At 46.0% G+C, this 24,335-nt stretch overlaps 1 protein-coding gene across 1 annotated transcript in view; it reads left to right on the top strand.

The window, feature by feature from the left end:
• Positions 1-23,723, top strand: part of LOC311000303 (fidgetin-like) — a gene marked incomplete at both ends in the record, with an annotated part of 30,342 nt that extends 6,619 nt beyond the window's left edge. Inside the window, 1 exon segment of the mRNA XM_083990981.1 lies at positions 21,463-23,723. Within this exon segment, the coding sequence (XP_083847107.1) occupies positions 21,463-23,723 (2,261 nt within the window).
• Positions 23,724-24,335: the final 612 nt, after the last annotated feature.

Genomic DNA, 24,335 nt, shown 5'->3' with positions numbered 1-24,335 from the left:
TAAATATATATATATATTTATAAGTCAAGACTCTCCTCATCAGCACCCCTTGAGCTCTGTTAAATGGTTGTAAATTGATTTTGGATGTGCTGCAATGTATATGCTTTACAAGCCAAATGGGTTCAGTTGGTGGGTTAGTTTGCGAGAAGATTATTCTATTAATGTATTCCACGCAGTATGTTGTGTGAAGGAGGGAGGCACTGGCAGCGGTCCATCGTCTTTGCCCAGTAACATATATTTATCCTCTTCACTACACAATCCTCTGGGCTGCTCAAATCCCCCCAGGGGGTCCCAATGACATGCTTACTAATGTGTGCTTTGGAAACGGAGTGCTATTGTATCCCCTAAATCTCACAAAGCACTGTATGATTTGCCCATTGTCGTTAAATCGCTTTGCTTGTGCCAAGTACTTGCATCTCACAGAGGCTTAATGCTTTGAGGGTTTCAGGGACAGCTTCGAGTTCCTCTTTTGTTGATTTCGGGGAAAAGTGCCAAGACTGCTGCGCTGAATATTGTTTTGAGTATGGAGGAGGGAGGGGAAGACGGGCCATTGCCAAGCGACTCCATTGAGCCCCGTGAATGGGCCATTCATATTTAGGAGAATCACCCAGATGCCATATTGTTGGCTCAACAACGCTAAATATTCTCCAACAAGGATGTGATTGTAACAGGTTTTTGAATTGTGCAAGTGTAGAAAAGGACATTGGGAAATTGAGGGGGGGGAAAAAAGCAGCAAAAAAAAAAAAGCGCCCAACCCACGGTTTACTGTGAAAAGGGGTGAATAGTAAAAAGCAAGGACTAATACGAATGTGACATGCTGAACAAGAATTGTAGTATTTGTCAAAATAGAGTAGTAGTGTGTTGTGTGTGTGTGTACACTCTCAGGATGTGAGTAAAATGTCACAATTTGTGAATTGAAATCGATTTTACAACGACAGAGAGAGAAGTTAAATAAAGTAACGTAAACACTTATTAAATCTGACACACTGTTGTAACATCATTATTGTCATAGTTATAATTGTAGTTCTGGTTCCTGAGGCTGAAGTGCAAATATTAGAGGGTTGTTGTTTAGTTTTTTTTTTATCCTGAGCTCGTGGCTGCTGTGGGACTTCAGTGTGTGTTTGATGCAGGTTCTGGTTTGCTTCCATCCCAGTCTGGCAGGGACGTTTGGACGCTGGTCCACATGGATCTCTCTCTGAAGCTGCTGCTGCACTAACCAACCTTGAAACTGTCACTGTAAGCAGCCCAACTCCTGTCCCTACCCCCCCACCACCCACCACCACCACCACCACCACCCCTGGACTGTCAAAGGGTCTAAGACAGGACTTAGTAAAATGTCATTGTGGTCTTTTATGTCATGCATGCACTGAGTATTAATCACGGCTGGATCTGTGCCTGAGAGGCCTGATCAAATTTATTGTTTGGCTGCATGGGACAGTAATGGGTGTTTAATTACTCAATAAAAGCCCTTTTATAGATTCCCGGGCCTCCTGTGTGTTGAGCAAATGGTATTGATCTGTCTCCGGGCTGCAACATGATAGCCTGTGAAGGAGAATTAGAGCCGTTAGCCTGCTAGCGCTCTCTCATTCATTAGCTGCATTAGCCAGAGGGTGGTTAAGACGTAGCGTCGTTGTTAATACCAAAGTCTCCTAGGTTTTTTTTTTTTTTTTCTCATGTGTGTGTGTGTGTCTGCCTTCTGTTGTAAAAGCTCCGCGGCACCTCATTTACACAAATATGGATTAGGTGAGCAATGAATAACATTGACCCCAGTGGAAAGTGTTTCGATAACAATATCCAGGAGAGTTGTTTTTCCTTTTTCAAACGTTTCCCTCAGTGCGGTTTGTAGCCACAGCGTAAAAACCCACAGGACTGGGTTTGACAACGCCCTTAGCCGGTGAGCTGTGAGCTGTATTAGTGTGGCAAGCATCTAGACCACATGTTTAATCCCACCACTTCCCCACCTTCTAATCTGTAATCTGACGGCTCCTCCTCCTCCTCCTCCTCCTCCTCCTCCTCCTCTTCATCCTGATTCCTGCTCACAAGGAGGAAAAGGCTGAATGATAATGACAGTGAGCCTCACCGTGTCTCCATATGGTTTCCCATTCATGCATTCATGCACGGCTACATGTTTGGTGTTTATATGCAGGCCTGCGCCGTGTGTCCTCTCCTCTGTCTTTTCATTATTTATTTCTTTTTTCTTTTTCTCTTTGCGATCAGCATCTGCCTGTGTCCATTGTTCTTTTATGTTGAGAGCATACTGTTGTTTCTGTGAACCAGCTCCAGTCCTTTCTTGATGCACGGCGAAAAACCGCTGCAATATCTCCCTTGATGTGTCTGTATCAAATGAATGTGGCCTATTACAGACGTGGTGGAGTCAGTTGGGCGGCTTTGTGGACGAAAAAAAGGGCCTGCGAGGGTCCATGAAAGAGACATTGTCCAATATGGGCCATACAGTTCCTTTGTAGATAAATGGATTTTCATGCTTATCAACCGGGACAGTGACATGAGTGAAAACTGTGGAAAATGTGGAATTATTCCCACTGCACGGCCATACACACAGACGACTGTAGTTTCGCGTTGTGTGGTCTTTTTATTGTCGCGCAGCAAGTCTTTTTTTTTATTTTTTTATTTGGGTTTAAGATTCAATTAGAAAGAGTGTGAAGTGTTAATGCTGCAAACGTGCATCGTGCTCAGAGCCAACTGTAACCCTGTGGATGGATAAATAATAGGCCTACTCACTGAGCTCACATGAGAGCGTCATTTTATAAGATAATACTTTAGATTATCCAGCAAATTGGATTTTCAGCTTTAGTAATTATAAAATATTTATATTGTTTATTGCTTGTATTGTCGAGTGGCAAGTTTCTGCTAGCAGCTAGCTTGGAGGCTGAAAACAGCTGTTTGGATTTCTGGTTATAATTTGTTATGTCATTGTTTTTAAAGGGGAACTATGTGCATTCGTTTTCACCGGTGAGAAATCAATCCATGGAGCAGTGGATAACGTTATTTATCATAAACCATGTTACCATGTGTATATTTGTGTAGTCATCTGTCATAAACAAGAGATTACGAGTCGGAGGCTCTGATCCTACAGCGTTGGTTTTCAGCCAAGAGGCGCTAGGTGGAAGGCAGAGAGCCATTTAACCATCACAGTTACTGAAAAGCTGTTTCAAAATCTTGCCTAGTGCCTCTTTAAACTTAAAAGGTTAAAAAAAAATCAAAGTCTAACTGAAATGAATAGCTGCTAACTAACTTTCAGGCTGCTTAGCTCTATTATAAACTAACCTTAGCTCATCCTTTAAAAGTCACACAATATTTAGTTGGACTGTCTTTAACTTTGTTTACAGCAGACATTTGCTGTGGCATCGTTTCAATAAGCTTCTGCAATGTCACAACATCCAGAGTTGCATTAATTTTTCAAAGATTCTCAGTGGGGTTCAAGTCTGGACTCTGTGGTCACATTGGACCATGTTTCTTCCTTGGAGATGATGGTTTCCCACTCTCCTTCCGGTTTTTAATAATGTGTTGGACAGTTCTTAACCCAATTTTAGTCTCAGCATAGATAGATGTTTTATTTGCTTGATTCATGCCAATAATTTGACCCTTCTGAAACAGATTAATATCTTTTCCACGACCACAGGATGTGTCAGTTACAGTAGGTAGATAAGTTGTTGCCAGCTGAAACATAATCATCCATGCAGTAATTATCCAATGGGAGGCTCTGGCCTATTAGCTTAGTTAAATCCAAGTGGTGACTTTTTTTTTTTTTTTGACCGGCAGTGTATCTTTGTTTCAGTTTGATAATTAGAGTGACAGTCATATGTATTCAGCTTGTACCTTAAGAAATATCTTAAAATACACTGTTAAGGCAGCATTTTGGTGCAATCACATCTTATTCAACATCATGTAAAGCAGATAACAAAAAAACATTCACAATTATATTTGATGTTTAAAGTACAGTGAGTTTGAAATCATTAATTTTCACAAGGAAAAACCAAAAACACAACATGATTCCCAGTGTAACAATAAGAAAAATCTTTCACTTTCACTTATACCGCATTGCACTATTCATATAGCAGAGACCCAATGTACCCCCATTTGAAGCGCCATTGAAGAAGCAGCATAGAAAAAAACAACAGAAATCCTGAGTGATAACAACAATCAGACTTTTAATGAGGACTGGTGATAATGTGTGTTGCTGGTTTTGCAGTCACAGATCTGGACTCTGCAGCTCTTGGAGGCAGAAATACCTGCAGAGCGACGCCGGGTTAGTAATGGGATGTGAGAGGAGCCGGCTGCATCACAGGAAGTCTCTGAGCCGTCTGGGCCCATAGCAGGATAACCAGGGGATAGTTCAGGGCTCACCTGAGTCGGCCCTAACTTATAAGACTTATCAAAAAGGAAGATAGTTCTGCAGTCGAGGGGCCTGATCGCTAACGGCTCTGCTTTCGGAGACTCTAGGAACCGCGGGATGGGAAGGAAGGAGAGCATTCTGGGATTGCAGTGTTTTGGAAGGGGGTAATAGGGTAGCGTGAGCGCTTTAAGACATGATGGTGTTATCAAACCCAATGGAGGAGCCACGTTTTTACCTGACGGCGACAATATCCAAGTGGAGAATTAACCCCGGCAGATACAGCAGCCTACAACCCCGGCCCCATTGTTTCATGTTCTAATCCCAGGGACACGTGTACAAATATGCAAGCTTCACACACACACACACACACACACACAGGGAGAGAGAGTCAGACGCACACACATTAAACCTTGTTCACATTCCACTGCCTGTGGGGCGCGAATGAGAAGCGATGTCTACTCGATGCGGAGCCAGTGATCTAGGTAATCTGCCCGTGCAGTGGGACAGGTCTATTGGTCCACAAATCAATTGGCTTCGTGTCCGTGCCATTAGGCTAACATGGCGCTGCTGCTGCTGCTGCTGCTGCTGCTGCTGCCGCCGCCGCGCCGAGATGGTAAACAGACTGTTTAATTCCCCTGGACACCGGCCAGGTGGACACTCCTCCTCCTCCTCCTCCTCCTCCTCCTCTTCCTCTCCTCTTCCTCCTCATCATCATCCTCCTGCTTGGTCCTGATCCCTCCGTTTTTATTTTTTCTCCTCCTCCCCTTTTTCTATCATCCTCTTCCATTCCTTCCTCCACTCCACTTCAGTCAATGCGGTTATTCTCAGTGGACGAGTGCTTACAGGAATATCGCTTGGAGGGATTGTGTGTGTGTGTGTGTGCGTTAGAGTGTGTGTGTGTGTGTGTGTGTGTAAAGAGGAGAGATTTTGGCCAATGAACCCTTGTTGTGCTCTGTCCTCCAGTACTGTGTCTATACTGAGTAAGTGATCCCTTGGGATGCAGTACACACATCCAGCATCCTTATCTCTCTCTCTCTTTTTCTCTTTCTCTTTCTCTTTCTCTGTCTGTGTCTCTCTCCCTCCTTCTCTCGCCTTATGTGTTTGTCTCAGTCTTTGTTTCTCTCTCTGTGAATCTGTTCCTGTCTTTATCTCTGTCTCTCTCTTTATACCGTATATATGTCCGATCCCTCCCTCCCTCCTCCTCCCCTCCTCCTTTCTCTCTCTCCGTCTCCAGACAGAAGCAGCAAACAAGTACAGTAATTTAAGGGGCTGCATCAAAAAACAAACACACTCTCATGATTAGAAAAAAGGACGGATTTGCGTCCGTGCGGCGGGAAGAAGTTTACCACTTCCTCTTTTGCACACGTACACGCCGCCAAATAAAACAACACCTCTGTCCCCCCTCGTTCCCGCGGCGCTTTTGCTTTCCCTATATGGATGCGACTAATGACTTAGTTGGTTTTAACGTCAGCAGCAATTCAGTTTGCCCTGATTTGCGTGCTGCTGTATGGTAATTGAGTGTTGTTGGCCGCACGTCTCATTTCCCGCGTGTTGTCGCCGATTGGCTGATAAGATAAGAGGCACGTTGGAGAGCAACGAACAACCTGAAGAACTGCAGGTAGAGTAGGTAGATAGATGGGAGAGAATTAACACAAATCTCTCCAAGTTAAAAAAAAAAAAAAAAAATCAGAAGTGGCTGCAGGATCCATTGGAAATGACACACTATAGAAATCTGTGCCATAACATTTCACTGTTGCTAGGAGACGCCGAGACCCTTGGACACATCTGGTCAGCTGTTAGCAGCACAAGCATCCGCAAATGCATGATGTTGTTTACAAAAAAAAAGAAAAGAAAAAACTGTCTATAGAGCAAAGAAGCAGGTGAAGTGAAATGAAATAAAATATAAAAAAAATCCGGCTCGTTTTTTTTTTGCAGGATGTGACAAATACCGCAAGTTTCCAAAATGAGAATGTGACGGGCTGAGTTTCAGGCTGCTCTGTTGGCCTCAGCGTTCCTCGGCCTTGAGTCATCTCCCTCCTGGGACCTCGGCGGTGGAATGACATTCCCCTCCCAACAGGACACACAGCGCAGCGCAGTCGCCTCCTTATCACAGCTCATCACTTCAATACACCCTTTCTCTGCCTCCTCGGCTTCTTCACACACAAACGTAGAAGTGGATACCAGCACCACGATGATTAAGCATCCCAAAGAAGTGAGTCGTCTCTTGTCATTCGGAGACGAGCAAAGTAGTTTTGCGTTTTTTATTTCTAGACGACAGACAAGTAGAGACCTTGTGTTTCCCTGCGGCGCCCCACAGTAATAAAGCTGTAATTATTTATTTAGTGAGAGGGAAAACAAGACTTTTTCTAACTGCTGCTGCTGCTGCTGCTGCTGAGAAATATCAAGCTGAGAATATGTGTAGATGAAGTTGCCGACATACAGTCGCACTGTTATCAAGGTCCTGGTCTTTCTTACTCCAGATCAGGCTGAAAGATGCAGAGTGGTGAACACACACGGAGGGGATGAAACGTCTCGGCCGCTGTGGTGGTTTTTCAGAGGAGATGCTACAAACTGCGGCTGCGATGGCTGCCGATGTAGAAAAAAAAAAAGAATAAGTTGCGTTTACTGCACACCGGGGGCCTTAAACTAACAGACTGACTGACTGAGTGTCAATTCATCGACAAGTTCCCCTTCCCCTCAGATTTTGATTGACAGTTTGAGCTATTTCAACCTTTTATAGACAAAAGAAAGTGATGAGTTGGACTGATAATAAATGGAAATGCTAATGATGCTAAAGAGAACAATAGCTTGGATAGGGAACATGTTATATGCAGTTTTGAATTTCAAAATAAAAGCCCAGCTCGGCCGCTGCTGTGATTATATTTTACAGATTGTTACATGTAGCGTGTCATGTTCACGCGTGGCCTTGCTCAGACTGGGCGTGTGATGGCGGGGAAGCCTAAGTGGCGTGGACGGCAGGAGACAGAGTTTTGTCGATTTAATAAGTAAATGCTGCGTCTGTGTGTGTATGTGTGTGTGTTTTTTTTCATTACCTCACGAGTGTGCAGCAGCAGCAGCAGCAGCAGCAGCATCGTCGCCGTCGTCGCCGTTGTAACCTGTGAAATCAGCCGTCGGCAGATAAACCGAGAGGAGGCCTGTGTTCCCAGCGTCCATGTTCATCGCCTGTGAATGTGATTACAGCTATTGATCGATACACAATGACACGATGCTGGTGGATGTCACCTGAGGAGAAGAAGAGTGTGTGTCTGTGTATGTGGGTGAGAAAAACAGGCTTGCAGAAAGGGAAAGAAGGAGAGGCAGAGTAAAATGTGTGTGTGTGAGTCCATATGTTGGTGCATGCTGCTCCATATGCTATCGGTGTGCACGTACGCGCACGTGCAGCACGCATGTTAGAGCCAGATCCAGTGCGGTAATGTGAGATCAGACGTGGCCTGTTAGCCGGAGCCTTACATCTGCTGTCAGCCACTCGCTCTAACTCTGTTAAGGACGTTATTGATTGCTCATTATTACCCCGTTCCCTGAAAGATGAGCGTCCCCTATGATCACATTAAATCTCTCCTCTGTCCAATCCTCCTGAGATGCCTTCTGCTCATCGGTGCCCATCAAATTTCTCCTCCGAGATCTGATATCAAGCAGCCTGACGTGTTTCATTGCCTCTGGTTCCCTCTCTTGTTGCGTCTTGTTTGATTCACTCCAAATAACTGTCTGTTTTCTTTTCCCTTTGTCCTGAACCGATGTGGTTTGGTTTGGCTAATTGATGTCTTTTAGTCTGTGTAATGGAAATCAGTGAACACGGATGAGCAGGCATTTGAAATTATGATTTGTTTTCTTTTTATTAGACGCTTCAGGATTTCATGTTAACTTTGTGATCCTTGTTTATTGACTTGATGGCGAACAAGAGGAGCTGACAAGGGAGTCATGATATGTACTTTATTTTTCAGAGTGGGGCTATTTTAGCTCTGGAGGGACTTTTATTTAAAAGGCAGCAAAAAATCTGCTTTCAAACTCCCGCATTCCTCGCTGACGGAGGTGTCACGCGTCCGCCAACCCCCCCTGTAAAAGTTTTGGAGAAGCGTTGAAATCCAGCCCTCAGCGAGAGAGGCCATCTCATCGGCCCCCGTCCGATCCCCATGAATAATGCAGAGCTATCGACGGTGTCAGTGGAGTGCGAGGAGACGCGGCGGGCAGGCAGCTTGATATTCAGCTGCCGGAGCTGACTGGATGCCCTCACTTTGAGACAAACTGCCGGCCCGAGCGCTCCGACTCCGGCAGACAGGACCTGAATCTGCTCCTGAGAGATGAGCGTCCCGAGAACTGTGTGTGTCTGTGTCGGAGAGAGAGCGAGACGAGCGGAGTGCAAATGTTGTGTGTGCATGAAGATTTGCAGTTTATACCACACTACATATGTAAAAAAAAAAAAAAAAAAAAAAAAAATCCCTGTTTGTGAGTGTGGTTCTCCAGGCGGCAGCGTTGCACAGAGCTGTAGTGAGAATCTCCTGCCCCCTCGACACGACCGGTTCAGTCTCAATGCCACCGATCGATGGGTGTATTGATCCGCTGTTTGACTGTTTAGACAACCTGTGTGAATTCCAGCGTGATGCGAGGCCCGCAGTGGATTTACAAAGACGCACGCGCCGTTTCGCCGCTGTCATTTACAGATGTGTTTGACGGTTCCTGTGATATCACCTACACAACTTATAACGTTACCATAACATGTGAGTCCAGATGGGAATAAAAGCAGCTGGAGTTGAACTGGTGATGAGTGTGTGTGGGTTAGAATCCAACTCCGTGACCTTACGCGACACGTCCTCCCATTTCATCAGGAGAAATGACGTCACACTCACTCAGCAGAAGTGATGTTTTCTATAATTAAATCCACTTTTAGACACATGAGTGTGACCTTTAATCTCCACTTGCTAACGGTGTTTTATTCTGAGTGATTCTTAAACTAAATTTTCAAAGGTCTCATATCGTATAAAGGCAGATTTCTGTGTCTATTTTGATTATAAAGCAGCTCTAGGTTTTATATTAGTACTGTGAAAGTATTAAACTCTCAGTCCATGGAGAAAGGTGAAAAAAAACAGACTTTGGTGACTTTGTGATGTCACAACGAAGCAGTCAAGCTCAGAGCCTCCTCTCTCCCGATTGGTTCATCAGCCTCCAGCAATAGATTTAAACGGGGGTTTACTATATATAAAAAAAGTGAGGTGTTGTAAATGAAAATTGATTTTAGAATGATAGAGTTTATTTTTGTTTCATGCATTAATCTGAGCAGTGTTGCATTCTGGTCACTGGTCTGAGGCCAGCACATCATGATTTATTCAGACTTTATTCCCACCTCCGCTAAGGGTGAAAACTTTTTCGCACTATTTTTTACTTCCAATTTCCACTCAGGTGCATAAAAACAGGCTTTCTGAGACTAATTCTGCTCCACATCTTTTATTTATATTTCTATATAAATATATATTATTTTATTTTATATCACTGGAACAGAGAGAGAAGGCGTTGAGGTTGGCAGATCTTGCCAGAATCTATACGAAGTGTGCAGGATTTGACACTTCAAACATGCACCATGAGTTCACAGGCCGGGGGGGGTTAGAGGTCATCCACACGTACCCCACAGGCAGGTGCACACGCGCGCACAGACACACACAAGTCTCGCACATCATGAGCGTCAATCTGCACCAACTATTGAACTCACCAATAAATCCAACGCTTTAAAAAACATTTTAAACTTTTATTTATTGAGCCTGGTGATGAAATTACAGTTTTTAGTAATATAAAAGAGAATAAAAAGTCTTATTTTTTATTTTGAAATATATTTTTTTAACTCAAGTTTGAATGGAAAAAAAAGTATTCAACATAATTATTGTAGAAGCTGCAAAGTTCTACACAATAGCCCTGTTATATACTATAAACTATGAAACTGTGGCCCAGTGACTGTCTGCCTGTGTCCACTCCCCCCACCCTCCACCCACACACACACATACACACACACACACACACACACATAGAGACACACAGAGACACACAGCCCAGTGCAGACAGACATAAATGCATCCACAGATGGTGACACTCCGGCAGTCACTCCTGGGCTGTCTGTCTGTGTGCCAGTGATGCTAACACACACACACACACACACACACACACACACACACACACACACACACACACACACACACACACACACACACAGAAAGAGAAAACACACACACACACACACATATGCACACCGCCTGGCGGCAACAAACACGGTGATGCATCATTGAGCATCGCCTGGTTTCTCTCTAACTGCTGAGGGGAAATCAGCGTGGTGTTAAGTAACCATTCATGTGGAGCCGAGACCACACACACACACACACACAAACACAAACAAACATCACACCTACACTTCTAAAAATACATTATTTACCCCGGCTGAATAAAACATACAATAATATGATTGAATAATGTGACAGCTCTCACTTGTACCCAGCTTTTTTTTCCCACCCGGCGTTGATATGTTAATAAACTCCGGTATCACTCTTTAATTCCCGTGACAAATATCTCTTGTGCGCTTTTCAAAACTCTCTCACTCAGATTGTGATATATTCATTTGTTGATGCATTGTTAATGTTTCCACTCTGGACTCTGTGTGTGTGTGTGTGTGTGTGTGTTGTGGAGGTAATCGCCCACTCCCGGTGGCTGCGGCCCGGCCAGTCGCTATGTGTGTGTGTGTGTGTGTCTGTGTTTGTGATGTGGATCTTCCTGAGGATTGGATTTGAATAATGAGGGAGGCTGGAGCGTTCTCTTGTGCAGAGTGTCTCTGTGCTGCCGCAGCAAATGACCTCTGAATAGTTGTTTTGGATTAGCCATCAAAGTCTTCTCTCCAAGTGGCCAATAGATAGGTACTTCCAGAAATGAGTCACTTGAAAATGATCATCGCCGCCGTTGCCGTATAAGATAATGGATAACCATTACACTCCATTTTCCCCAGCTCCTCACCCACACAACGCCTGCTCTTGAAATATGATGCATCCACTGTGCTTAGTGAGCACTTAATGTCCAAAAGCACCGTGTTTGTTGAGATTTACAACTGCGCTGGCGGGAGAGGAGGAGGGGGGGGGGAAGAAAGAGTGTGTCGTCGTCGGCGTATAATGTTGTTCACTCAATAATTATCTCATTTTATTTACGAAGACAGACAGCTTTAGACGGGGTTAGAGGCTTCCTTTCTATTATCTCCACCTGCCACCTCCTCCTCCTCCTCCTCCTCCTCCCCGCCTGGCCCCAAATGACGTCCTTCATGTCGAGGACTTTCCAAAGTTTCAATCGAGGAGGAAAAGGAGGGTAAAGGGGGGGTTTGGTTGGAGATTGTATGTAGAGAGTGTCAGCAAGAGAGGAGGAGGAAAAAAACAAAAATAAAAGCAGGCAGAGTCTGGACACAGCTCTGTTGCACCGGTGTCGGTGGATCAATGTCATTTCTAAAAGGATTAAGCCTCCGCGCAGAAATCTATTTTAATTACTGAACACACAGGTAAACAAAGTGGTGGGGTATGGATCTGGGGGGGCGTCGGACCAGTATTGATAGTGTGTGGCCCCATGTTAACCTCAGGGGCCGCTCTGAAGGATCCTGTTGCTGCACCGCAGGTAGAAGCAGCAGCAGCAGCAGCAGCAGCTGGATGCAGATGTTTGACGGCTCCTGTTCACCTGCTCATGTTCACTTTAAGGTTTAGAGATTATATATATATATATGTGCATCATTTAAAGGTCATAATTAAGTTTATGGACTCAATATCATAATATAGTCTAAAGTTAATCTTTATTCTTTATTTTATGATTAATAAGTTAATAAATTGCTGTTTAGTAACTACTTACAGCCCATTAGGAAATGCTCCATAAGCCATTATAGATAATTACAAATGTATTTATCAAGTTAATAAATGATTTGTTGGTGCTGAAAAAGATTTATTCAATTAACAGACAAATCAGTGACAGCATATAATTGATATGTAATCCTCAGTAATAGCTTAATTAATGTTTATATGAGGCTTTATAAATCATTAGTTAACCTAATAGCAGTGTCTACTTATTTGATAAACTGTTATATGTTTTTACTCATTGTTTTTATAGTGTTACTGGATGTTTTTTTGTTAATTCTTTTATTTATAACCACATAAAGACTTTAGTAATCATTTAGAATCCATAAATAAAGTTGATAGATAACTTGTTAGCCATTAACAGCTTCTATAACCACAATAAATCATATGTTTTTACTTAATATGAGGTTAATAAGGTTCTTTTTTAAATAGAAAATATTTAATGTATCAACAATAGAATAAACTCACACGACCAAAAGGTTTTAATAAAAGATAATAAATAGTTTATCGGTGTTTAATTGATTAGAAATAAGAGGGAATCAGATTTAACAGCTGAATGAGTGCAGATGTTTTGACAGATGGATTTATTAAGGTAATTAATTGTCCGTTAAGTCTCTGCCTGCAGTTTATCTTCATCATCATCATCATCATCATCATCATCATCTTCCTCATCAGTTGCACATTTTTTATTTGTCATGTGATAAAGACAAAGAGACAAAGGCACAGGCTTCAACATGTGGGTGTGTGATCTCACCTGACTTTCCCACCACACAGGTGTGTCATTCACTGTATCAGCCACACACTCACACCACCACTCCACTGGTGTGTGTGTGTGTGTTTATGTGTGTGTGTGGATTCCTGTGAAAGGTTTTTTCTCCTGTGAGTGATGAAAGAGGAGATGTGGAGATGCTGTTGGGGTTGTGACACTGTTAGAGCGCCGTGGTGGTGAGAGTCTTTACAGATGTTTTTGTTCAGCAGATAAGAATAATCTGTTTGCCTCAGCGGGCCTGATGCTTCTTCTATGCATGTTGCTGTGTCCTGCATGCATCTCCTCTCCTGTGTGTGTGTGTGTGTGTGTGTGTGTGTGTGTGTGTGTGTGTGTGTGTGTGCCGGGGTTGTCTTTGAGGAAGGAACCCCGCGTGGCGCTGGGGTGATTAGGCACGCTGCGCTAGTCACAGGAAATGGAGTAGCTGACGGACAGGCCGAGTGCATTATAGATGAATGCCGGTGCGTTAGCGGCTCGGAGCTCCCCCGCCGAATATCTCTCAATTTCCTCTCTGGATGACAAAAGAAGCCACGCACAATTTCCTTGATCCGGAGCATTTGTTTAACTGCGCCCTACCCATTTAACCCACCCATTCAATAGTCTGTCTACTGAAAGGAAATTTAGACAGTGTCAATTTATCCAGCTCTAAGGAAGATCTGATACAGCCGGGCAGGGGCGGCCATGATATGCCTCCGGAATTTAGTTAGAGATTCAAGTCTTTAAATACAGCCTCGTGTTTAAAAAGCAGAAAAGAGTTATTTTTTTTGGGTTTTTCTTCTTTTTTTTTTAGCTCAAAGTTTTAAAGTCGAAGCCGCAAAAAAAAAAGAACTTGTCTGGAGGTCAAAGATCACAGATTACAATGAATATTTGATTTTTTTTTTTGTTTTAAAGACGCCGTCATTTGTCAAATATCCTTATATTGCAGCTCGGAGCTGTCACCCCCCCTCCCCCTCCTCTCACCCTTACTGTCTTTGAGTTAGTGACAGCTCATCTCTCCCGGTCACTGCTCGCCGTCGAGACTTTGAACTCGCTCTGTTTACTCGCTTATCAACCGCCGCCGTTGTTGTCGTTGTCGTCGTAGTTGTTGTTGTTATTGTTGGTTAGAAAGTCTGGCATGGTGGGAAAGAAAGAAAGGGAGGAGGAGGAGAGGAATTTAGCTGAACACATTATCTCGTTTGTTTCGTTTCATATATCTTTTTTTGTCTTTTAACGAACACAGATCGTTTATTTTTCCGGTTTGGCATCACAGACGAATTCACCAGCGCTGGGAGAGAGTTTTGATTATGGTGTGTATGTGTGTCAGTGTGTGTGTCTGTGTGTGTGTGTGTGTGTGACACAAGCTCATGACTAATTTTATAATTAATTGCCTTTTGGAGGACCTAATCACATTATTTGACTCTGTACAGTAGGTTGTGTGCCAATACAGCATCGCCCGTGGCTTAGTCACAGTGTGCCGGACTCATTAACAAGGTGGTCCGGAGGTTGTCAAACACACACACACACACACAGACACACACACACACACACACACACACACACACACGCAGACACACACACACACACACACACACACACACACACGCACGCAGACACACAAGAGGCTCTGTGTGCATGCCTATACACTCATATCCACACAATAAAACAATAGCACATTGAGCTGCAGCAGTTAAGAGGTTAACAGATCCCCTCTGGTGTATTTGAGAAGGATTTGAATAACTGGCTGCTTAGATTTCCCCGGTGGTGTGAAAACAGGTCTCTCTTGATGAAGTTATCGCTTGTCATGTCAGCTCCTTCCTCCTCCTCCTCCTCCTCCTCCTCCTCCTCCTCCTCCTCCTCCTCCTCCTCCTTCTCCTCCTTCTTCTCCTTCTTCTCGTGGAACAGATATCTTAAGAGGATGTGACATGGTAGTTTGTTTTTGAAGGTCCTGCGTGTCTGTTTATGTTAAAAAGACAAAGAAGGCCGCACACATTTGTACATCTCATCTCAGAAATATATTTATGCATGTGTGTGTGTGTGTGTGTGTGTGTAATTGTGTAAATGTGTGTATGTGTGTGTGGGCATGTCGGCGGCGGCAACATGTGTGCCGGCATCTCTTCCCAACGCTCACGCGGCTTAATTATGACGTTACCAAAATGGGCAGTTTGCTCTGACACCCCGCTTGCAGAATCACACGGCGGACAGACTTAAAAGAGCTCATTAGCTCTCTCTAAAGAGCTGTTTACTGCACACACACACACACACACACACACACACATATACACACACACGCACAGTAATAGGCAGCTCTGTTGATGCAGATGGACGCCGAGTGTAATGAGAATGATTAGGCTTCTCTATGTGGAGGCTGGAGGAGAGAGGACCAAAAAAAACAAAAAAAAAAACATAGTGCTGGCAGACTTGACACTTCAGAAGGTGGAGAAGATTTTCTGTTGGATGTTGTTTCAGCTGAGTGCACGATCCCCCCCCCCTCCCCATCCGCCCCTCCCTCCCTCTTTCACTGCAGCACAAACACACTTTCTTTTTTGCTTTCTTTACTCGCACACTTTGCTGCATGTGTCCCTCCATGTGCTTTTGCAAATCCTGTAACCCCCTCCCGCCCCATCCCACCCGTCCCCTCTCTTTCTCCCTCTCCCCCAGGCTTCAAAACCCCGTTGTGGGCAAAATCAAATCTCGCGCAGCCTTGCAGCTCCATCAAGGATCTGGACTCTGAATGAATAGACGCGATCCGCCGACGACTATTTAGGAAAATGTGGACAAAGCTTTTAAAGTGTATTGTGTGATGCCCTGTTACCCTGCTGAAGGCCGCTGCAGCCAAAACACACAGAGTTTTAATTCTCTTCATAGTTCAAATAAGAAAAAGGCCTTGAAAGTTTTTTTTTTATCTTATTTTTTTGGACAAGTGGCATTCAGAATCAGGCGAGTTGATGTTTTTATTAAAGAGAGTTTTTTTTTTTGTTGTTGATTGGACAATGTGCAGGCTACAACTATCAGCTTTTAGTGTGTGACACGTGGCAGAGATGAAGGCTTCATGTGCAGCACAAAAGGAAAGTGAAACTGTAAAAAAAAAAAAAAGTTAAAACAGAAAGAGTGGCTGATGGAGAAGTAGTGTGGACTTCAGGTTTGATGGACTGAAAGACCAACAACCAGTCGTCAAGACAAGAGCAACTGTACATGGATTTGATTGATTGATTGATTGATTGATTGGACTTTTAGGAGGTTGTTCTTTCCTTTCAATTGGAAAGAGTGAGAGATGACGTGCAGCAAATGCTCAAGGGTCGGCGTTGGCGTTGGCGTTGGTGGTGATGAGGACTCAACCACTCATATAGTATCTGGTTTAAATCTGGATTCTTGAGGTTGTTTTCTTTCTGCGTGGGTGAATTCAAAAAGAAAAAATAAAATAAATACCTTAATGACCCGAATATGGTGGTCAAACACTATCCGACTGAAATCCCATCACTGAAAAACCTCATGTTAAAGAGGAAACTACGTAAGTCCGGTCGCTTTTCCACTGTGTTGCTAACCCTCCTCTCGGCCATGTGCATTTGTTTACAACGAAGCTGGCGAGAAAGCAATCAATAGAGCGGTAGATGACGTTATATATCATATACGATGTTACAACGTGTATATTTGTGTAGTCTTATCTGTCATGAACAAGAGGTTACGGGTTAAGGGTTTGTAAAAATGTAGCATAGTTGAGCTACAAATCCTGCACAGTTCCTCTTTAATACCAGGTGTAAACGGGGTGATGGAGAACGACCTCTTCCCTCTCCTGTGCTGGCTCGTTGGTACAGTAGATGCGGTAAAAACTTTGGAAACACAAACGTTTCAACGATTCAAGTTACCACCCAAAGAAAAAAAACCCACCATGCTGGATCTTGTGTTCGCTTTGACAATGAAGGACTTTGCAGGGACTTTGGAGGTCTTTCAAAGTGAATGAAGGAGTGTGTAGCAAGTCAAGCTACCTTGACTATTCTTTTCAGCACCGCCCGTCCTGCACCTCCGCACTAAGCGACTTTGCTTTGCTCATTGCCCTTGGTTTACATCACATTGAATTAGAGGCTACATCCTGAATGATACCAAAGTCAATCCTCCTCCAGCTCTTCCATATGTTTTGGAGAAGGAGCAGTGAGTTCAAAGCGCTCGGTTCAAAGCATCTGTCCTCATTTGAATAACGTGGAGTAATCGCTATTACCTTATTTAAATAGTGCAAGTTATCATTTGGCCTTCATTTGCATTGCAGGGGTAATCACTGCGTCTCTGCATTAACCTCATTATAAAAGAGATGAAAGCCCTGATGGAGCCTGACACACTCTTTTATATATGTTATCTTTATTAATGATGGAATTAGAAAGATCCATGTTTCTTTAAATGGAGGACATATCAGAGTTTGATGGAGTGTCAAACTCTGTGGAGGGAAGAGTTTATGATTCACAAAGCCCAGTGTATTCTGTTATTTCTCTTTCTACTATTCTCTCCCCTCATCTTCCTCCGTGTTTGCTTTCTGACCTTCTCCTCCTCATTCGTCTTTCTATCATCCAAGAGCAGATTTTTTTTTTCCTTTTTTTTCTCCCCTCTCCATGTGTTATGTTAAATCAACTAATAATGATCTTGGAACAAGCTTATTTCTGCTTGATTTGACTGAGCACCTGCAGACACAAGTCTCACACATTGTCTAAATTGTTAGACTCCATAAAAACATCTGTACAAATGCAAAGAATATACATATATGTAGATATTTTTGGTTATGTTTCAAGTTCCTATAGTTCATAATGAGATTTATACAACAGATTCATGTTTTCATTAAAGTTAGCTCCTCTGCAGGGGCGGTGATGAATAGCTAAACACTGCAAGGTGTAAATATTCTCAGGTCATATCACATAACTCCTAATTATCATTATGTGGCCTTGTTTTATTAATCACCGCTTCTCTCCATCATCCTATAGCGTCTGCTCTATAAAACTGGCATTTCCTGATATTATCAGCAGCGGGACGAGGTCAAGCACTTGCCAGTGTTGTTAATCCCCTGATCAGCGGTGGAGGGCTTGATTAGGAAACTTGAATGGTAGATTACTCAGTCGGTGACATGTGATAGTGGATGTTTTTTTTCTTTTTTTGCACTGCACAATCAAGAGACTGAGCGTGCGTCGGTGAAGCAGGTTCACGGCCTGTGAAAAAGCTCCAGGACCAGACGGTCTGGAGCGACGTGGTGCAGCGACTGCGGCAGAGTCAGGTGCAGGGACCGGACTGTAGATTAGCCAGAGAAAGGCGGGTTCTGGTGTCTGAAGCTGTGTGGCCTTTGCCACGTGTCGTTCGGTGCGTGTTGTCGAGAGATGAAGGAGGAATAATAGAAATTTCCTGTGCAATGCTGAACCAATATCTGGCCCGTGGCTGCAGATCACAGCTCGGCTTCAGAGCAACAAACATTATAACGGAGAAGCCTTTAAAACCGTTCTTCAATAAGACAATACAATGATCATTTCCTGTTCATATCATCATAGGATCATATAATATTATAGATAAGACACTGATCAAATGTGCTGCTTCTTTCATTTAAAAGTTTTTCTCCTGACATTGAAATCAGGCGAGCCTCGGTCTGGATAACTGATAAATTATCGATGATTATCAATAATTTTGACGCAGCATTTCTGCTATAGCTGCAACAGCCTTTCTAGTCTTGACAGCGCTGGTCATGTGACTCCACACAGCCAATCCCTGCCACTCGAGTTAGTGAGAAACGAAAGGATAGAAGAGGGAACGACAGAGTAAAGCCCTCTTTCTTTCTTTCTTTCTTTTATTATATAGAGAATCAATGTTATGTATAAAAACGTAGTTATACCAAGCACAAAGGTTTTCAGTTCACATGAAACATACATGTAGTGACTGAGTCGTTTTCTTTTTGTTGTGTGTTAAACTTGAAGAAGATATTTTAATCCTTGTTTTCATTTTTTCTGAAGCTCACAACACTATATAAAAATGATTAGAGGGTGTGTTGTGAAATCTGTGTTTAGCCTAGAGCTGTATTTTCTCTTCCTTTTGTCCAGTTCTTCCTGACTTGTAATTTTCTCCTTGAAACACTGCCCTCTGATTGCTCCGCTTCCACTTAATATATTCTCTGTTTCAGAGCAGCCTCCCAGCTAATGCAAAAAAAACTTCTCTCCGCTCGGCTCTTTGTCTGAGGCGTTCCTCACTCGGTACGCTGGGATGGTGACAGGCTTGCCAGCCCCTGCTAGACTCCCCTCGGCTAAAATGTTGTAAATTAACACAATTAGCAGATCGCCATTCTGCTAATTAGCCACTGGCGTCTGCCGAGAGATGGCTAGAGAGGAGAATCAGAGAGGAAATAGGAGTCTGGGGATTCCCCCCCTCCCTGGCTGTGTGTTGTTACCAAACAAACACAAGGCCCTCGGAAAAGAGAGCAAGAGAGTGTGAACGTGTATGTGTTTGTGCTTGCCTGTTTTTTTTTCTGTGTGTGTGTGTGTGTTTTCAGCAGCGTAAATGGATGAGAGAGAGGGAAGATTTGCTCCTCGGTGAATGGATTTTATTGTGCATGTCTGCTTACAAGCACAAAAAAACCACACAGAAACCAATTCCAAGGCAGGTATTGCTCACTAGACCCCCAACCGTGGCTCTCTACATGCATCCAGTGCTAGTCAATAAGTCAGAGGAAGCAGCCTAAATGACACCGATATTATCCTTTATTTGTGTGCACTAAGTCAAATCAAACGGGGTTCAATCTGCCGTGCGGCTGCTGTGATTACGCCCCGTCCAGCCTTTGATAGCCACGCGGCTTTGATAGTGAGACAACGATGGAGTCGCTGTGTGACTGTCAGTGTTTGCAGATGGCACTGGCTGGGATTAAAGGAAACAGTGGCTCTCCAGCCTCCCGAGGCAATAAAGGGGGGAGAGAGCCAGGTGAGTGTGTCTGAGATGAGATGGAGCGAGGAAGGAGGGGAGGGGAGGGAGGGGAGGAGGTGAAGCGGACACAGAGGGAGTAAATAAAAAGAGGGGTGGCCGTGAAGAAAGAGCAGAATGAAAAGGAGAGATATATATCGAAATAGATGGAGTCAGAATAAAAGAGGGGAGGGGCGGCTGGAGGAGAGGGGGGGGGGGGTGAGGAGAAATAAAGGAGGATCTAGTAGCAGGAGGGGAGGTGGAAAATGGATGACAGAAAAAAGCAGAGAGGAGAAGAGAGTGAGGAGGAGGAGGAGAAGGCAGCGGGGAGGCGTGAAGAAGAGACGCAGACAGAAAGGTAAAGAGAGCGGTGGAGAGAGGAGGTCAAGGTGGAGCTGTGCAGACAGGAACTAAGCTTGAGACACAATGTGTTGTAATTCATAGCTCGCTACAGCTCCTGTGTGCGTGCCTGTGTTTGTCCGTCTGGGTCAGTGGATGTGAGCTCGTGTGTGTGTGTGTGTGTGTACGTCAGCACGCTTGAGTGCAGGCATAGATAGTTTTTTTTTTTTTTTTTTTTTTTTTTAATGCCTGTGTGTCTGAGTAGAGGTTTGTGTGTGTGTGTTGGATGAAAGCAGAGGGGGGTGGGGGTGTATGAGTATGTGTATGTGTGTCTGTCTGTGTGTGTGTGTGTGTGTGTGTGTTGCTTTGAGGTGCACGGCGAGGCGCATTTTCAAACCCATCTCCAGCCACCTCAGATGAGCCGGGGATTATAGAATGACCCTCAATGCCTCTGTCTTATTGGTCTGGCCGGGGTGCATTAGGCTGCAGTAACCAGCCTTCCCAGCATCCCTCTGTAGCCACAACACACACACACACACACACACACACACACACACACACACACACACTCTGCCCTCCTTATGATCTGTAGAAATCAACAATACATGTCTAGTTTGACATTTAAAAACAACAACAACAAAAAAACAGAGGGGGATATATATAAAAAACAAGCCTCAAGATGGATGTCGCCTTTTTAATTGACCGCCTTCCATCTTCGCCAATTTGAAGGTGTTGCCTTTCCAATTAGAACCGAAATAATTTAGTGTGTTCACGCGCAGTTCGCAGGGTTCCCACGTGTCCTGGAAAACCTGGAAAACCATTTTCCAGTCATGAAAAACACACAAAAAAAGGAGAAAAAGAAGTAAAATGTGATGGAAAATGATTTATCAGCTACCAGAGCTCAATTTGCCATTTTCAGTGCCTGGCGAGCAAACTAGAGACTTTGATTTGATGAGTTTTCCAGTGTTGGACGTTGTTCTATGATAAATTTGTCATAATTTCTAAACGTGTAAGAGATTATTTCATATATAAGTGAGAACCAACTGCACATCAGACTTCTGGGGGTGAGAGAGGAATAAACATAGAAACAATCATGTACTAAACAAGGTACAGCTGTTTTGAATGGGACGGGGGGTTTATTATATTAACATGTAGCAGCTGAAAAAGTCCAGGGAAATGATTTCAAGAAAAGAGTGGGAACCCTGAGTTGTCTTCTGTCGTCTCTTCCCTCGCAGGCTTAAAGATGCAGTGGACCCCCGAGCACAGCCAGTGGGCCGAACAGCACTTCGACATCTCCTCCACCACGCGCTCGCCCGCCCACAAGGCTGAGGCCTACCGGGCGGTGCCGGGCCACCTGCAGCGCTCCGCCGCCGCCTACCAGTACGCCTGGGCCAACGACGACATCTCGGCGCTCACCGCCTCCAACCTGCTCAAGAAGTATGCCGAGAAGTACTCCGGCATCCTGGAGATGCCCGGCTCGTACTCGGAGGCCCCGGGGGTCATGAACGGGCGGAAGGGGGAGTCGGAGCCGTGGCAGGACGGCGTCTACCCCATGAGCTGCCTCCCGGAGGGGGTGTCGGTGAGGAAAGGCGGCGTGGCGTCGGCTTCGGACGTGGTGTCGGGGATGTGCAGCTCCCCCGGGCTGGCGTCCAGCACGCTGAGCGAGCCCAGCTACTCCAGCAGCAGCTGCGGCAGCCACAGCGCCACCGCCCTGCACTCGTCCTCCCTCCCCTCTCAGGAATACGGCGCGGCCTACGGCGGCTCCTACCTGCACGGTAGTTACAGCTCGCAGTCGGCCCCCGCCCCCGCCCTCCCCTCCCCGCTGCACAGCTCCGGGCTCCTGCAGCCGCCCCCGCCGCCCTCCCACCCCACGCTGGTCCCGGCCTACAACGGAGGCTCCCCCAACCTGTCCAGCTATAACTACCCCCCAGCAGGATACCCGGCCCAGAGCTCGGTGGGACCGGGCTACAGCCCCGGGGGAGCGCCCCCTCCCTCCTCCTACCTCCCCTCAGGCATCGCTGCCCCTACGCCCCTCCCCCCCTCCTCCGCTCTACCTGGATACCCCTACCAGAGCCACAACCTGCCCCCCATCGCCCCCACCCCGCTGAGCGGCAGCTCCTCCAACTCCCTGAAGAGGAAGGCCTTCTACATGAGCGGCCAGGCCGAGATGGACTCGTCCTACGGGAGCTTCGGCTACGGCCAGGCCCGCGGCGCGGCCGACAGCCCCATGTACCGGGTGGCGGCGGACAGCAGCAGCGCCAACGGGGGCTCTAACAGCGCCGGGGGCGGGGGCTTCGACCGGAGCGCCGAGAAGTCGTCCGTGTCTTTTAACCCTCAGAAGCAGTCCAGCATGTCGTCAGAGCAGAGGAAGTACACGGCCGGGCCGCTGACTCCGCCCACCTACGTCTCCTCCACCCTGGGGGGGTCCCGCTCGGCGGACTCCCTCGCCAGCTTCACCTCCCCCTCCCTCAGTGAGCAAGGCGCCGACGACCACCGCCTCCACCTGTCCCACTCGGCGCCGGGCCCGACCTCCTCCTCGTCCTCGTCCTCCTCCCGGCCGCCGGCCGAGGAGCAGCTGAAGACCAGCGACCCCCACCTCCTGGACATGGTCACCTCGGAGATCGTCCAGCAGGGCCCCCCCGTGGACTGGAGCGACATCGCCGGTCTAGAGCTGGCCAAGGCCACGCTGAAGGAGGAGGTGCTGTGGCCCATCCTCCGTCCGGACATGTTCAGCAGTCTGGGTCCGGCCCCCCGCTGCGTGCTGCTGTTCGGCCCCCGCGGCAGCGGCAGGACGTTGCTGGGCCGCTGCCTGGCCAGCCAGCTGGGGGCGCCGTTCCTGCAGCTCAGCGGCTCCACGCTGGCCACCAAGTGGCTGGCCGACGGAGAGAAAATCATCCGCGCGTCCTTCCTGGTGGCGCGGTGCCGGCAGCCCTCGGTGCTGTTCCTCAGCGAGGTGGACATGCTGCTGTCGGCCCACCTCAGCGAGGAGAGCCCCATCAACCGGCTGAAGGGCGAGCTCCTGGCCCAGCTGGACTCGCTGCTCATGGGCTCCGGAGAGGACAGCGGCAACCAAGTGCTGGTGGTCTGCTCCACAAGCAGACCCCAGGACATGGACGAGGGGCTGCGCAGGTACTTTTCCCGCAGGGTCCTGGTGCCCCTGCCGGACGGCGCCGCCAGACACCAGATGGTGAACCAGCTCCTGGTCCAGTCTCAGCACAAGTACTGCCTGAGCGAGGAGGAGCTGGCGCTGCTGGTCCAGCGTACAGAGGGTTTCTCCGGACTGGATCTGGCCAGACTCTGCCAGGAAGCCCTTGTAGGTCTGTTACACGTCTCTGCACAGGGCATGGACATGACAGGTATGATGCCCCGGGGACAGATAAGGCCCCTCACCTACCAGGACTTTGAGAGTGTCTTTTGTAAATTCCAAGCCAGTATATCACAGAAAGAGATTGACACATACACTGAGTGGAACAAAATGTTCGGCTGCAGCCAGTGAAAAGATAGATCCCGCCCTTGAGAAAAAAGAGGCATCCACAATTCCTTTCCTCAGGGCAGACGCATTGTGCTGGAGGGAAAGGCACACAAAGGCCAACACAAGCCCACCGAGTTCTCACAAGCAGGGTCGAGACGCTCCAAGAGACCTGGTTTTGACGAGACGACGACTGGCAGTTTCGCAGTTAACGAGCAAGAGTTTTTAATTTGAAATCTTGACACTCCAGAAAGCCAGGCATTGTTTACACATGTTGGCTTCAGAAAGAAAGAAAGACGCCCCAGTGTCCGTGTATATATCCTTCTGTTCTTGTTCTTGAGGTTTAGTTTGGCTATCCAAGTGCCTGAAGTGGTGCTTTCTGGTTTTTTTCTTTCTTTCTTTGCCTCACAATCTACATTCATGGCATGAGCTGATGATTATTAAGAGCTTTAAAAACTTCAGCAGTGAGTCTGAACAACAGATTGACAGTCGCCAATCGCCGGTGGTCAATCATTCTTGTATTTGTCTTGCTAAGAGCAGTAAATCCATCAGAGCGGCAGTCTGGGCCCTTACTCACACTCATCTCTTCTGATCCCGTGTCTGCAAAACAAAAACAAAACAAACATACGAACAAACGTA

Source organism: Trachurus trachurus (assembly GCF_905171665.1).
Source record: "Trachurus trachurus genome assembly, chromosome: 2".
Classification (NCBI taxonomy): Eukaryota; Metazoa; Chordata; class Actinopteri; order Carangiformes; family Carangidae; genus Trachurus; species Trachurus trachurus.
The sequence above is the reverse complement of the archived record's forward strand: the minus strand, read 5'-3'. Positions and strand labels throughout refer to the sequence as shown.